At 35.6% G+C, this 17,539-nt stretch overlaps 1 protein-coding gene and 1 pseudogene across 22 annotated transcripts in view; one reads left to right on the top strand and one right to left on the bottom strand.

Annotated features, from left to right (window-relative positions):
- Nucleotides 1-17,539, top strand: part of CDC42BPA (CDC42 binding protein kinase alpha) — a 313,738-nt gene that overhangs the window by 211,441 nt on the left and 84,758 nt on the right. For all 22 annotated transcript variants that reach the window (XM_067028895.1, XM_067028865.1, XM_067028824.1 and 19 more), the window contains 2 exons: nt 5,684-5,931; nt 11,810-11,915. In XM_067028895.1, the coding sequence (XP_066884996.1) occupies nt 5,684-5,931; nt 11,810-11,915 (354 nt within the window). The remainder of the gene's footprint in view (nt 1-5,683; nt 5,932-11,809; nt 11,916-17,539) is intronic.
- LOC131764296 (sialomucin core protein 24 pseudogene) lies at nt 10,498-11,801 on the bottom strand (annotated as a pseudogene).

Below are 17,539 nucleotides of genomic sequence, written 5' to 3'. Positions count from 1 at the left end.
ATTTAGATATAACTTCCGCTGGGTATCTTTCCTTCTATGGTTCTTCCTTCCACTGGGCCCTCTCCTCCCTGTTAGATATACCTCCCCCTCCCCTATTGACTTTACTTGAGAAAAGCTGTTTTTTAAAAAAAGTACTTTCCAATAGTTGCAATCATATACCACAGGATATTTTTTACCCCGTTGTATTAGTTTGCTAGGGCAGTTGTTACAAATACCCACAAACTGGGTGGCTTAAAAAACAGGAATTTATTGTCTCAATTATGGCAGTAGAAATCTGAAATCAAGGTGTTTGCAGAGTTGACTTCTGATGGTTTGCTGGCAGTGTTTAGCGTTCCTTGGTTTGTAGATGTATCACCCTGATTTCTGCTTTAATCTTCATATGATGTTCTCAATGTGTGCATGATTCTGAGTATAAATTTCTTCTATTTATAAGGATACAGTCATATTGGATTAGGGCCTACACAGATGACCTCATTTTAAGCTGATTACCTCTGTGAAGGCCCTATTTTTATTTTCTTTTGTTTCAGGCTTTTTGAAGTACAAATGACAATTTAAAATTGTATGTATTTAAGGTGTAAAACCTGATATTTAGATATATGTATACATCGTGAAATGTTTACCACAATCAAGCTAATTAACTTGTCTATCACCTCAGTTACCTCCTTCCTTCTACCTTCCCTCTCTTCTTCCCTCCCTCCCTTCCTTCCTTCCTTCCTTCCTTTTTTTTTTTTTGGCTAAGAATATTTAAGATCCACTCTCCTAGCAAATTTCCAGTACGCAGTACAGTATTGTTAACTGTAGTTATCCTGCTTTACATTAGATCTCTAGAATTTATTTATCTTACATATCTGAAATTTGTGCCTTTTGACCAACACTTCCCCATTTCCCCTACCCCCTCAGCCCTTCGCAACCACTGTTCTACTCTCTGCTTCTAAGGGTTTGACTTTTTTAGATTCCACACATAAGTCAGATCATGCAGTATTTAAAGCCCTAGTTCGAAATATGGTCACATTCTGAGGTACTGGTGTTTAGTGCTTCAACATAAGAATTTTGGAGGGACACGATTCAACCCTTAACCCTTGTATTTCACTTGAGAGTGTGATATAAGCTTTTTCTCTGTTTCATTATTATGTGATTGTCACAAACATAATTTTAATGATTATAGAAGAATATCCACTTAGCCAGTTTCCTACTGTTAAATACACTTGGACCTTCATATCCACAGTTTCCACGTCTGCAGATACAGAGAGCCCATTGTTTGGGGTGGTGTGGGGGAGAAAATTCCAAAAGGCAAAATTCAAACTTGCCATGCCCTAGCAACTTTTACATAGCATTTGTAGATGATTTAAAGTATTGGAGAGTACGTTATATGCGAATACTACTCCATTTTATATATGGGACTTGAGCAATCGTAGATTTTGGTAATGGAGGGTGGACAGACCTGGAACCAATCCCCCCAAGCTGACTGTATTTATTTTTCACTTTTGCAGTATAATAATTGCCATGGACCCTTTTATGCACTTCTTTTAGAACAGATACCTGGAAATGAAGTGGTCAGATCATTTTTAAGGCACTTGATATGTGCCACAAATTTTTGCAAGTATGAGAGGCATTTCTTGCTTTCTTAGTAGAACATTTATATTTTTATTTTTATTTTTTTGCTGCTTCAAGTGAAAGTTTTATTTTGTTTTAGCATCTTTATTTTTCATTTTTTTAACATCTTTATTGGAGTATAATTGCTTTACAATGGTGTGTTAGTTTCTGCTTTATAACAAAGTGAATCAGTTATACATATACATATGTTCCCATAGCTCTTCTCTCTTGCATTTATTAATCATATTTTCTCTTTGTGAATTATCTCTTTAAGTCATTTGCCCATTTAATTTTGTAGTCTTAATGTTTTTCTTATCAATTCTTATAAACTCTTTGCATAGTAAAAATTGTACTGTTTATCTTCTCTGCAACTGTTTTACCAATTTATCATTTGCCCTTTAATTTTTGTCTTGTTTCTTTTTCAAATTATAGATGATTTATTCTTATTTTCCTCAATAGTTCTTCTATTGCTTCGAAGCTTGGCTTGTCCTTCTTTTTTCAGAGTTTGCTAAATATGTAATTCTGCTTTTTCCTGGATGTTTCTATTAGGTTTAAAGATATTTAGTTCTAATCCATTTGGAGTTTGTTTTGCTAAATGGTATGATATGAGAATCATTTTTTTCTTTAATTGCTAACTTGTGGTTTCAATTCCATTAATTAATCACTGCTTTTCTCAGTGATTGACAATATTTCACATATTGAATTAAATTATTTTGGGGTGGAGATCTGTTACACTGATACTTTATTAAAGATTTATAGTAGGGGCTTTCCTGGTGGCACAGTGGTTAAGAATCCGCCTGCCAGCACAGGGAACACGGGTTTGATCCCTGGTCCGGGAAGATCCTACATGCCATGGAGCAACTAAGCCTGTGCACCACAACTGCTGAGCCTGCACTCTAGAGCTCGTGAGCCATAACTACCAAGCCCGTGTGCCACAATAGTAAAGCCCATGTGCCTAGAGCCTGTGATCCACAGCAAGAGAAGCCACTGCAATGAGAAGCATGTGCACCACAATCAAGAGTAACTCCTGCTCGCTGCAACTAGAGAAAGCCCACATGCAGCAATGAAGACCCAAGGCAGCCAAAAATAAATAAATAAAAATAAATAAATTTATAAAAGAAAAACAGTCCACCTGCCAATGCAGGGGACAGGGGTTTGATCCTTGGTCTGGGAAGATCCCACATGCCGCGGAGCACCTAAGCCCATGCGCCACAACTACTGAGCCCACGGGCCACAACTCCTGAAGCTAACATGCTCTAGGGCCCATGTGCCGCAACTACTGAGCCTGTGTGCTGCAACTACTGAAGCCTGCGCACCTAGAGTCTGTGCTCTGCAACAAGAGAAGCCACCACAATGAGAAGCCTCTGCACCGCAATGAAGAGTAGCCCCCACTCCCTGCAACTAGAGAAAGCCCACGTGCAGCAACGAAGACCCAATGCAGACAAAATATTTTTTAAAAAAAATTTAAAAGAAATTTATAGTATATGTTAACATCTGAAAAGAACGTTACCCTCTCTCCTTCTTTACTCTTTGTGCTTTTTCAGGATTTTCTTTGGTATTTTTACCAGTTTATTTTTGCCTGTGTGCTAGAACATTTGTCTCCATCTCTCACCCAGTATTACCTCCCACATTTAAAATTTTTAAATTAAATTTACAGGGAAGATAATTTAAGAAACACTGAATATATGTACATTCAATCTTCCCTTTCAAGTACTTGGTATTTTTCTGTATTGTCTTCTTTAAATCTTTTATAAAGACTTGTAGTTTTTTCATATAATTCAAACAAATTATTCACTGTTGTTATTACTTGTGTGTGTGTTAGTTGCTGGTGATTTTTGTTGGATCTATTAAAAACATATGAAAATTTTTTATTATTAACAATGAAAATTTTTACTATTATTGCTTATTCTACTGTCTAGAAGTACTGTGTGATATTTATCTAATATGCAGTTGTTTTACTCAGCTTTATCAATTCCAACACTTTTCAGTGGATTTATTTGCGTTTTCTGAGCGAACAGTTTATTAAGTGGAAATGATCATGATTTTCAACTATTCATGTTTTGTAACTATTTCACATGTTACTTAGAATATCTAAAAACTAATATTAAATAAGAGAGATAATGGAAGACATCCTTTTTGTTGTTATTATTCCTGGATGTATCTGGTGTTTCACTAGAAAGTATTATTTTGTCTGATAGCTTGAAAGAGGTTCTTTCTTAAGAGAGCCACTGAACTCCTTTTTTTTGTGTGTGGGACTTGGGGTAGTATTTTGGAATTGGTATTAGATTTTATCAAATACTTTTGGGCAGGAGTACTTACAGAGATTATCACATGGAGTTAATTTAATTTTTGCCCAGTTATTAATGTTTGCTAATATTAAATTACCTTCAATACCTGTAATAAAACTTATTGTTTTGCAGTAGATTATTCTTTTTTACCTATGGTTTAAGTTTGTTTCTCAGCATTTTATTTAACTTTTTTACGTTCTTATCAATTAGTGACATGGGTCTATAACTTTTTTTGGTGGTATCTTTGTGAGCTTTTGATTTCAAGGTAATTTTTGCTTGAAACTTCTAGTACATCTACTGCTATCACAACAGACAAACTATACTAAAGTGAGCAGCAAACTAATAGTGTTCTTTAGGTGATTAAAAAAATGAAAGAGTAGTATAAGTGGTTAGTGTTGCAGATGTTGATTTAGGCACCATTTTCATGAAGTTGCATAAGAGCAAGAACATGACTTGACATGGCTCTTCCCAGTTTCCACCAGGCTTTGCATGTCAGACTGACTCAGAAACCACTGGAAAATCTGGGTCCTGCATATGGTAGGCACTTCATAAGCAGGTTTTTTTTTTTTTGCGGTACGTGGGCCTCTCACTGCTGTGGCCTCTCCCGTTGTGGAGCACAGGCTCCGGACACGCAGGCTCAGCGGCCATGGCTCACCGGCCTAGCTGCTCCGCTGCATGTGGGATCTTCCCGGGCCAGGGCACGAACCTGTGTCTCCCGCATCGGCAGGCGGACTTTCAACCACTGCGCCACCAGGGAAGCCCCATAAGCAGTTTTGAGTAAACGGTTAACATTACAGTGACTATCCCAGAAACATTTCTCAGGCCCACGTTGATGCCTATTTTTTTTTTTTTTTTTTAATTATAGACCTCAAATGTGAAGAAGCTAGCATAGTTTTCTTTGGACTTTAAATCAAGGACTGTTACCAGTTTTCCTGTCCTTAATACTGACTTCAAAAAAGGATGCAGTGTCCTCCAGATCTGGATTCCTTGTTGTCCTTAAACATAAGCTTATAGGTTCTTTGGGTTTAAAGAGTTTTATTGTGGATCACCTGGGAAAATAACATGTAACAAAGTAATAGAAAAGTTACTCAGGAAAAAGCTCAGGAAATCTTATAGTCATAACCTCTGTATGCTTCTGTTTACCTTAGCTACTACCTGGAAGAACCTTTCTCACTGATACCAAGAGTGTATTTCAACCTCATTTCTAAAAAGATGTCTTTCAACCAAATTTCCCCTTCTTAAAGCCCTACCTAAATGTGAAGAGCTGTATCATTTTTTTCTAGAATAGATACATAAATGTTAGATTATTGCCATTTCTTCTCAGACACTGCAGAAGCCTTCTTTCTCCCTTTTCTTTTTGTGCATTCTAGCTCTACCACTCCTCCCCTAATTTAATCTTTTAAAGACACACATGTATTTATAATCTTTTATTAGTTCCACATCAGAAATAGGATGCAGTTAGATTTTTCCTTCACTCCATACACCAGCAGTATTATATATAAATTAGATATTTAAATGTAAAACAATTATATAAGTACCAGCAGAAAATACAGATAAATATTTAATCTTGGTGTGAAGAAGACTGTAAAATACAGCAATAAAGAAATATACACTTAGAAGAATATTGGCAACATATGGCACGCAAAAGGTTAATAGCCTGCATAAAGAAAGTATTATTTTTATGTAATAATATACAAAAATAATATTCAGTTATATGAACAGTTCTTTATATTGTAAAGAGTTATTAGTTGATATTTTATTATTCTTACAGATTAACTAATCTTTTATTATTACTTCTATAGCAAAAACAAATTAGTTACTCACCAGGAGTATGTAGCATAGAACATCAGCAAGAAATAACCAAACTAAAGGCTGATTTGGAAAAGAAAAGTATCTTTTATGAAGAAGAATTGTCCAAGAGAGAAGGAATACATGCAAATGAAATTAAAAATCTGAAGAAGGAACTACATGATTCAGAAGGCCAGCAACTTGCTCTCAACAAAGAAATTATGATTTTGAAAGACAAATTGGAAAAAAACAGGAGAGAGAGGTAAGAATCAAGTTATTTACTCCTCTATTAATTATTTATTGAATACCTGTTCGGTGTTAAGGACTGGAGATACATAGGCAATAAACATATTCCAGTCCTCAAGAAGACCAAAGTCAAGATTGGTAAATAGAAAATTATATTACAGCATCATAGGAAAGCAAATGGGATAAGTAGAGGAACACCCGTAGAAGAGGCACAAAAGATAACTGTTGTGTCTAGGTTTTTTGGACAAAAGTATTTCTGAGTTAAGACCAAATATATAAGAAATATATAGCTGTGGAAGAGTGTCCAGGCAAAGGTTAGCAGAATTTGCCAAGATCTAGAGGAAAAGGGTAGCATGGCAGATTCAGAAAATGAAAGCTGTTCATTCTGGTGGAAGCATAAAAAAAAAGATGAGTGGTGGGAAATGAGACTAGAAAGGAAAATAGTCGTAAGACCATTGAAGGAAAATTACATGATTATATCAATATTTATATTTTTGAAAGAACACTCTTGCTACTGTTGAGAGAATGGATTGGAAGGAGCAGACTGCAGATAGTAATATAGCTGTGAGAGATGAGGGGGCTGGACCTTAGATATGATAGTTAAGATGGAGAGAAGTTTATGGATTCAGAAGGTCTACCGAGAAGACAGAACCTGGATGACATGATAACCAGATACGAGAAATTAGAAGCAGGAGAAATTATCAGTGATACTCAAGTTTCTAGGTTTTAGGTAATTGAATGTATGTTATTGTCATTCTCAACTTATATTGGAAGCCTAAGTTTAATTCAGTTTGGTCTGTTCATTCAGCAAAGTTTTTTAGAACCTGCTATGTGAAAGCACTGCTGTAGGCCCTGAAGGCATAACAGTGAACAGATAAAAATTCTCTCTCCTTATGGAGCTTTCCTTTAATTATGGTGAAAGACTATAAGCAAAATATAAATGAAATAAGTAAAATACAGAATATATAGGTAATGATATAGAATAGGTAATATATAGGTAATGATAAATTCTAAGAACAAAAAATAAGGCAGTGGATGGGGGCTATGTGAAGCATTAAGGGGGAAAATTAAATTTTATATATATATAAATGAAATAACCAGGGAAAATTATACTGAGAAGGTGATTTCTCAGTAAGGACTGAAGAAAGTGGGGGAGATATCTATGCAGATGTATGAGAAGAACATTTTACATGAGGAGCAAGAAGTCTGTTAAAAAAAATAATTGGAAGACATAACGATAGTAAAAAGATCAGTGGTTGCAAGGATTGGGAGGAGGATGGGATGAACAGGCAGGGTACAGAGGATTTCTAGGGCAGTGAAACTACTCTGTATGAAACTGTAATAGGGGATATATGTCATTATACAACCGAATGTAAATTGTGACGTTTTAGTGATAATGATGTGTCCAACGTAGGTTCATCAGTAGTAACAAACACACCACTCTGAGTATATGGGCCATCTCTGTATTTTCCTCTCAATATTGCTATGAACCTAAAACCTTTCTAAAAGATAAAGTCTATTAAGATAATAATCTTAAAAAAGAGGCCAATGTGTATAAAGCAGAGTTGAGGGGAAAGGATAGTGAGAGGTACGTATGAGAGGTAATGGGGGCCAGATCATGTAAGGCTTTGTAAGTCATGTTCAGTGACTTACAATTTTTTACTCTCAGTAAAACCATAGCAGGGAAGCATTGCAGGATTTTGAGTGGAAAATGGACAAATACTGACTTATGTTTTAACAGGATTATTCTGACTACGAGATTAAGAAAAGTCTGAACTAGATAAGAGAAAAAGCAGTGAAACCATTTAGAAGGCTATTGCAATCATCCAGGCAAAAGATAATGGTGGATTGGGCCTAGGGTGGTGGCAGAATTGGCTGTGAAAAATGTTCGAATTACGATTTCTTTAAAAGGTAAAAATAATGATATTTGCTGATAGACTAGATATCGGCTAAGAAAGAAAGAGGAAAAATCAAGGATGATGCTACAGTTTTGGGCCTTAGCAGTTAGGAGAATATAGTTACCATTTAGAGAGGAAAACTACAGAAGAAGCATTTTGAGGATGGGAATATCAGGAGCTCACTTTAAACAAATTATGTTTGAGGTGCTTTTTAGGCATCCAGGTGGAAATGTCAAGTAGGTCATCATACGGACTAGTCTGGATTTCAGGGCTAGAGATAAAATCCTGGGAGTATTTATCATTCACATGATATTTAAAGGGGTGAGACTATGAGATCACTTAGTGAATGAATATAGATGGAAAACAAGTCCTAGGACTGCAAGCGGGAGCACTCCAATCTTTATAAGTTTGGAAATGAGGAAGAAACAGCGAAGTGGAGAGAGAAAGAGCGGTAAGAATGATAGGAAGATGACCAGGCAAATTTGGTGTTATGATGACTGCATATCAAATCTGTCTACATGTTAAATTAGATGAGGTCTAAATCAAATAAGATGAGGACCATATAATTGATAGTTGAGTTTAACAATATGAATGTCATTGGTGACTTTGATAAGAACAATTTCAGTGGAACAGTAGTGGGCAGAAACCCCGTAATGGATCCAAAGGCTTGAAGGAGAGCAATTGTAAGAGCAAGCAGATAATAAAAGCAACGAGATAATAACTGGAGGAAAAGTTTATCTCAGAAGTAACACCATGCTTGTAATCTGATAGAAAGTACCAGTAGATGATTCAGGACAGAGAGGAGAAAAGCGTACTTGAGCAGGCGCATAAGCAAAGAGCAACCTTAGCTACGTTTTTCTCCTGTAGTAAGAGAAGAATAAGTAGAGTGTATGATCACAGGGGAAGGTACGTGGGGTGTTGGGAACTTGTTTTTCTGTTGCTAGGGTTGGGCATGTTGAATTTGAGGTGCTTGGGAGACAACTTTTGGGGAGATATCAAGTCAGCAATTTGAAGCCCAGAAAAGCTTCCGATGTAGATTCAGAGTTTGTCAGCATAATGGATGATAATTGAAATAGGTGGTATAATAGATGAGATAGCTCAGGGAAAGTGTGTAAAAAAAAAAGTTGAGCACCTGTGACAGAATACCTGGGAGCATTGGCATTTAAACGGAGGAAAGAGGGGGTGGGGGGCTCACAAATACAGCTGAAAAGTCTAAATGTAGGCTGAAAAATCAAGAAAGTGGGTATCACTGAAGCCAGGGAGGACAACATTTCAAGAGGGAGGGAATGGACAACACTGTCAAAGGTAGGCAGTAGATTGGATATAATAACAGTTGGGACAATAATGAGTTTTGGGACAACAGTTTTTTTGAGGTGGTGGCAGCAGAAGTCAGATTTTGGCACAGGGAGGAAAATTTAGGCAGTAAGGAAGTGGGTAGTTGCCAGTGAACAGGAAGACAAGGAAAGTGGAAAATGAAGTGTGACCTAGAGTTTCGGGGAGAGTTTGTTTATTTCGTTTCAGTATGAGAGAGACTTAAGTTTTGTTTAACGCTAATAGGAAAAAAAAAGGCTGTATATAGAAATTTTACTCAATTTATTCATATACTTATTTTTCTGAAAGGATGCTTCATTGTAATTTTTTGTATTTTTTTCATTGTTGTTTGGAGTTGCCTCTGAATCAGAAAGATTCCTAAACATAACTAAATTTCACATTTTGATTATAGATAAGAAGGAAAGGGACGCATCTGTTTGGACACAGGATGGTTATTTTCCTAGAAGTTATCATTTAAATTATAATTTAATTTATATTCAATAATTTAGTGAGGAAGGGATTTTTAAGATTACATTTTTAAAATCAGCCATTACTTACAATGTTTATTGACTTGGAAGCAATCATAAAATTACCCAGAACTGCTTCACATTGAAATTCATTTGCTGCTAACTAACATCCTCCATCAAACTGCTCTAGAGATAAGCCTCTTTATTTGCACTTCAACTCAGTATTCAAAAACAGATTCCCCTTTCTCCCTTAGGAGGTTTTTGTTGTTGTTTCTTTTTTTTTTTTTGTCTTTTAAGGCACTGTTTTTTATTTTCTCAATGATATAAGGTGCTTTACAAGTATGAACAATAACCTGCTACACTTTAATGTTTTGTATACTTTCCATTGATTTCTTTAAATCTGGAATGTAATTCCCTGTGTGGCATCTGTTTTCTAATGTAGAAAAAATAACTTATCAAGCACTAAATTTTACTCTAAGGATACTAAATTTATAAATTTATTCCACTTTTGAAATAATAGCCCCAAATCCACCTGATTGATGCTCATTTGGCACGTTCTTCTCAATTCTGGTCGCTAAAATACATCCTGAGTTAGGAAGAAAATAATGCAGCTTTCAGGTTTTGAAATGACTACATTGAAATTGCCAAAAGGGTCATGAGGTTGTCTGTGCAGGACAATGTTTTCCATCACTTACAGAGTTACATTTGGCATGTCAAGAAGAGAGGACATAATCCCACAGCGGCAGACATTTAAAATAAAAGAAGACAGCCACAAGGATTCATGCAGAATATTTTAAAGATGCCTGTTGAGCAAAATGATTTAACTGATTTTTCTTCAAGGGCAATGCTCCTATATGCATCCTTTGAAAAATTAAAGATCCTAGAATAGCGTCTTCCGTGTGGGACATCTTGAAAGATAATATTTTGGTTTCAGTGAGTTACACACCAGTTCTTGTTAATTTAGCAGGTCTGTTTACAGAGTGTGGTGGTTTCGTTCTTTAGATTTGCAGAGTTTATAGAGAAAGAAAGTTACAGCCTGCACACCCAAGACAAGGACAATTCCTCCAATGAAACTGGCTGCATCAAAGGTAGACTTCCACGCAGGTTGTGAAGTCGGAGTTAAAGTGGTATCAGTTGTACCTGATGTAGTAGTTGTGGTGGAAGCTGTAGAAGAGGAAGGCAGAGTTGTGGTTTTAGCTGTAGAATTGGTTGGCAATGGTGTGGCAGTGGACGCAGGACAGAATTCTGTGCTGTTCACCACCTTGCAATCATGAACTGTTGAATTATCTGAACAGTAGCCTTTACCTTTGCATTGTATCCAAAAGCACGTAGTGTTAGCAGCATTAGCATCAAAACAGGAAACCCCGTTGTTGCGGCTTTCACAGATTTCTGGTGCTGGAGTCGTGCCCGGCGGAGCGACGGTGGCACCGGGGCTGTCCTGATGAGAGTCGGTAAAGCCGAGGGTGTAGTCACGTTCGGGGCCAGCGTGGTGTTCTGAGCCACCCTCGTCACGCAGAGCGCGGCCAGGCAGCCGGCGGCCAAAAGCAGCGGGCGGGGCAGCCCCAGTATCGTGGCCTCTTCGCTGGCCTTCGAGCGCGTCCGTCCCTCTGCCCCCTGCGGTGCCGCCTCCCAGACTCCTCCCTTAAAAGTTCGTTAGAACTGTTTACCCCTAAGGGTGAATCAGTTCTGTCCCTTAGAACTATCATTTTAAATAAGTTTTATAATATTGTATGTATGTATGTGTAGATAGGTAGGTACATAGTGAAGAAGGGAAGAAGGAAGGCAGGAGTAATGGAAGGAGGGATTTAGTGTGTTGAGAGAACTGTTGGAAATGTACATTGAATTTTCTATGCAATCTAGAGCTGCGTGTAAGCAATTGTATTGTGGTCCCTATACCCTCCTTTTTCCCTAGCTTCCTCATTTTCCCAGGCTTTGTAGCATATATTACAACTGAATAAGGTGAGCATAATCAGGATGTCTTCCTCAGATTTTCAAATGAAGAACAAAATAGATATTATTAAGCAGACAAATCTATTCATTAATGAAAAGGAAATGATTGTGACTTCCTAATTTTAAGGGAAATGTTTGGGATTTGGAGCAATTGAGATATAAGTGGCTTTTCAGAATAAGGCGTATGATACAATAGCCAAACTGGGATACCATTATTTCACCTTTAATTCAATTCCTTTTTTTCCTTTTTTATTTTGCATTGTATTAGTCAAAGTGAAAGGGAAGAATTTGAAAATGAGTTCAAACAACAGTATGAACGAGAAAAAGTGTTATTAATGGAAGAAAATAAAAAACTGACAAGTGAGCTTGATAAGGTGAGTGATTTAATCTCATTGATATCCATTGATACATGCTAGATGTTCAGCACTATCATAGAAATTATAGATATAATTTTATATTTGGTGTACATTATTTTATTTTATTTATTTATTTATTATTATTATTATTTTTTGTGGTACACGGGCCTCTCACTGTTGTGGCCTCTCCCGTTGCGGAGCACAGGCTCTGGATGCGCAGGCTCAGCGGCCATGGCTCACGGGCCCAGCCGCTCCACGGCATGTGGGATCTTCCCAGACCGGGCCACGAACCCGTGTCCCCCGCATCGGCAGGTGGATTCTCAACCACTGCACCACCAGGGAAGCCCTACATTATTTTATTTAATATTCCTCCTAAATGCAAGGATTGCTTCTGTGTACAGGCAATTTTTCATTTTACCAATCTGTATAGGAGTCTTCCTGGAGAGAGGACTTGGCTTACCTTGTCTTATTCTTTGTCCTATTTATTTTTTGAGCCCCTGTTCTTTCCATCTCTCTTTTACTATTAATCACTTACTTTGTCATGGCTAAGTTAAGGCCTGTCTTTGGCAAGAACAGGAACAATTAAGTCAAACTAGAGAAAATTTGACAGTTCTGATGTCATATTCATGATGGAGAACTGATAATAGCTAGAAGTCATACCATTAGTAGTTAAGAAGCCAAAGAAACCAACTCTGCCTATAAACTCTACAGCTTGAATAAAGAGCTGAACCATAGATTAAACCTAGATTAAAACAGCTAGATTTATGAACAAAATTTTAAATACTTAAAGGAATCTTTTTCCATTTAGTATCTCAGATTTCTTGAACTGACATCATTCTGCATTTCTTGTCCCAGTTGTTAACAGCTGTAAAAATCCTAATATTAATCAGCAGTTTTAATAGTTTTACTTACTTTTAAATAATAAGGTTTGGATAATTGTGCTTTGCAATGAGTTCAAGGATTTTCCTGCAGTAAAAGTATTATGTTCAATTAATAGTCATTTCAATAACACATTGAAAGACAATGGCTAAATAGTCATAAAAGAGAGACTTTTCATTCATCCTATCTCAATTTTCCATTGTGTTCCATATTTCTTTTTATTTCTGTCACTATTTTCCCAATGATTATTTAGTTTTCTAAGCATTTAAAAATGACTTTGCTTGTTTGGTCGCAAACTACTTGAGAAAGAACTCTGTTAGTTTATTTTGTAATTACAAAGCTGATGCACACAAACACTGTGGAAAGTGGCCATATAGTAAGTAGTATAAATTATATTTTAAACTATGAATACTGTATGAACGTTATTGTATAACTCTTAGTTATTTCCACTAAAATAAAACTAACAGTATTTAAACTTTATCCAAATAGGTCACATAATTGTTATTTAATGGGCTTAACCAATATGATTACAAAATTAAACATCATTTCTGTCTACGAGACAGAATTTTAAGATTCTGTTAAGAGTTACCTTGAGGTAAGAAATATAATTAAACTCTAGAAGGCCACTTCATGTAGAGTTTATAAGCAAATTACCTAGTAAAAGATGGTATTATAGTTTAAGAAAAATTGAATTGTGATATAATCAAATCGAATGTAGATCAAATCTTGTATTCACCCCTTGGTTTCATTTCATTATTAACCATAAAATTCTGGCAAGTTTACCAGAAATACATATTTAGAAATAATTTTTAAACAATACTCTTGATTTTGATGAGATCTGAAGGATAAAAATAAAAGCCTATCTCCTAATTTTATAAAAAGTAGAATATTACCTTGTCTTGCTAAATTGAAAGATGTGGTAAAGGATGTGAACAGAACTTTGAGAGCAAATCATATGGTTGGCAAGTATTCAGTGACAAATGATAACAAGGAAATGTTTATTTCTGGAGAAATAGGGGAGGATCTGGGTCTTCTTCCATTTGAACCTCTTCTCTATTTTTGCTCCTTTTATTCAGCTTTACTTCTCTGTCAGTCCACCTAACTGCGCATCTTCACTGTTTCTTTCCATTTATTCATTTTTTGGTTTGGTTGAATTCGGTATTTTCCCCAAGAGGGATAACCAAGGAATACCTTTGCCATTGCTACACCAACTGTTCCATTGGGATCCTGCTTGAAGAGAACCGAATTCCTTCTCAACAGAACTTGAGATATAGAAACCAAAAAGCAATTAGTGTGTTAATTTTGAAACTTATATAACTAATAGATTCTCATAGTCAGATTTTTTAACTTCAAAAATAAAAATTAAAAAGGAAATAGAAGAAAGTTTGTTGATATTTTCAGAAGTCTGTATTCAAAGTTTCTATTAAAGGTAACTTATTGCAAGTAAAATTAGCCATATATGCCAAGGAGTGGAAGTAAATGGTTTCCAGTAAGAAAATATTATCATTTGTGTCTTGTTTTTAAATAATTATTTTACATAAAAGCAAAATTACACGAAACGTGGAAAATGTTCAACATAAAAGTTACCTATGATTTCATCAACATGAAACAACCATTTTACTTTTATATGTTCCTTTCCAGGTTTTGTTGTGTATGTATTATTACATAATTTCAGTCATATATACATTTTATTTTCTAATCTGCCGTTTCATTTAAAACATGAGCATTTTTCCATATTCCTGTGTAGTCTTATAATTATCATAAGCCAGATATATCAATTTACAAATAGTAAAACCTTCTCATTCCCAAACATGCAAAATGAAGTAATACTTAGGTAGAATTTACTTTGTGCAGACCCTCTCCTGAGTTACTTTATATAAACCATATAATTCTCACAATAACTCTCTGAGGTATACCCTATTGTTCCTACCATTTTACAGATGAGGAAATTGAGGCAAAGGGAGATTAAGCTACTCTTGTAATCTCAAAACTAGGGAGTGGCAGGATGGGATTGGAACACAGGTCTGGCTCCAGAGCCCCTGTGCTTTAATTCAGTCAGAATGAAAAGATTAACTTTTCCTGACAAATACTAAACACATCTATTTAAGACTCCTTTTAACTACTGTAACATGACAGTGCAAAAATCTGTATTTCCTCCTCTTCTTGCAAATCTCCAGCTGAAACCCCAATCACAGATTAATTGGAAGTCAGAAGCAATGGTGATCAGAAAAGGATGTGTTGTAGGAATTAGTGAAGACACTGCATCTGCAAAAAACATTCTCCAAAATAGCTGGTAGACTTCTGGCTATGCTAACATGAAGAGATTGATGAATCCGCTCAAGAAAAAAAAAGTTTCAAAATGGACACAGTTGTTGAAAACAGTCATTTCAGAGCTCCCAGAGTTAACCAAAGGAAGACAACTACAAAACATTACTGAGATAAATTAAGGAATATCTAAACAAATGGAGAGATATACTGCATATTGTTAGTTATTGTTATACTGCAATTCTCTCCTAATAGATCTATGGATTTGGGGAAATCACTATCAAAATTTTGGTAGGCTTTTTTGTTAGAATTGGCAAGCCTATCCTTAAATTTATATGGGAATACAGAAGATCTACAATAGCAAAAATATTTGGCAGGGCAGGGGAGGCAAGGGGTACAAAAGTTGGAGGATTTACACTACAGAATTTTGAAACTTACTGTAAATCTATAGTAATCAAAAGATGGTAACATTGGCATAATGGAACACAGTAGAGAGTCCAAAAATAAGACGTCATATTTATGGTTGATTGATTTTCAGTAAAAATGCCAAGGCAGTTCAATGGGGAAAAGACAATCTTTTCAACAAATGGTGCTGGAATAATTGGATATCTATGTGTAAAAAATTAACTTAGATCCTTACCTCATAACATATACAATTAATTCAGAGTGGATCATAAACTGAAATATGAGGTTAGCATAGGAGAAAATCTTTGTGATTTGGCATTAGTCAAAGATTTTGGAGATATGACACAAAGCACAACCCTTGAGAGAAAAATAATTATAAATTGGACCTCATCAAAATTTAAAGACAACATTAAGAAAATGAAAAGACATACATAGATGAAGAGAAAAGATTTTCAAATAATTCATCTGATAAAAGACTTATATTTGGAATGTATAAAGAACTCTTAAAACTCAATAATAAAAAATAATACAAACAACCCAATGGAAAAAAACGGGGGAAAAATTGAAAAGACATTTCATGAAAGAAGATATATGAATAACAACTAAGCACATGAAAAGGTATTCACTATCATTAGTCATCAGGAACAATGCAAGTTAAACCATAGTAACATACTGTTGTACAGGCTCAAGAGTTAATTAATCAATCAGTGACCATACCAGCTGTTGGCAAGGATATGGAGGAACTGAAACTCCTACACTGCGTGTAGAAGTGCAAGATGGTATAACTACTTCAGAAAACAGTTTTGAAATTTCTCCAAAAGTTAAGCATACACTTACCCTATAACTCAGAAATTCTCCTAGATATTTGTCCAGAAGAATTAAAAACATAGTCCCTTTAGAAACTTGTATATGAATGTTCATAGCATCATTATTCATAATAGCAAATAACCAGAAACAATACAAATGTTCATCAAGTAGTGAGCGGATAAATAAAGTGTACTAATATCCATGTAATAGAATACTACCCAGCTATAAAAAGGAGTTAGTTTCTGATATGTGCAACACTGTGGTTGAACCTCAATAATACGGTAAGTGAAAAAAGCCTGATACAACTATATTGTATGATTTTGTTGATATTACATTTCTAGAAAAGACAAAACTATAGACATAGAAAATAGATCAGTGATGAAGCCAGGATTGACTGCAAACCAGCTTGAGGGAAATTTCTCAGGTATTGGAAGTGTTCCCAAACCAGATTGTGGTGATTATTGCACAAATGTTTAAATTTACTAAAAATCATCAATCCATAAGTGTTATAATGAGTGAATTTTATAGTATGTAAATTATACCTTAATAAACCTATAAAAAGAAAATAGCTGGTAAAATGCATTTTTAGAGGTAAATAGCACACCCTGGAGTACAAAACGTAAATTCCTTGTTCTCAATAGGCAGATAACGATGTGCGTTGGTAGTGACAGGTTCTCTGACCCTTTTTCTTTCTAAGAAGACAGTGAGGTTGAGGATAGGATTAAATGGGGAATGCATAAAGTAATTTGGCTTTTGGCAGAGGGGAAGAAATGAAGCTTTGCTTTGTGACTTGTTCTAAAACTGCCTATCTCTCATGGAAGTACAGGTTAAAAACACACACCGGAAAAAACCTGGGTCATTAGGAGAATTCCAGATGAACTTAGATTAGGGAGTTGGCAAAACTTGTACATTTCTTCTAGTTTGTCCAATTTATTGGCAGAGAAAATTACAGGCCAATATCTTTGATAAATATAGATGCAGAAATCCTCAACAAAATATTAGGAAACTGAATCCAACAACCATAAAAAGGATCATACATCATGATCAAGCTGGATTCATCCCAGGGTTACATGGATGGTTCAACATATGCAAATCAGTCAGTGTGATAAACCACATCAACATAAGAAAAGACAAAAGCCACATGATCATCTCAATAGATGCAGAAAAAGCATTTGATAAAACTCAACATCCATTCATGATAAAAACTCTTTCCAAAGTGGGTATAGAGGGAACATATCTCAGCGTATAGAAGCTATTTATGGCAAACCCATAGCCAACATAATACT

This window comes from Kogia breviceps, chromosome 1 (genome assembly GCF_026419965.1).
Source record: "Kogia breviceps isolate mKogBre1 chromosome 1, mKogBre1 haplotype 1, whole genome shotgun sequence".
NCBI lineage: Eukaryota > Metazoa > Chordata > Mammalia > Artiodactyla > Physeteridae > Kogia > Kogia breviceps.
The sequence above is the reverse complement of the archived record's forward strand: the minus strand, read 5'-3'. Positions and strand labels throughout refer to the sequence as shown.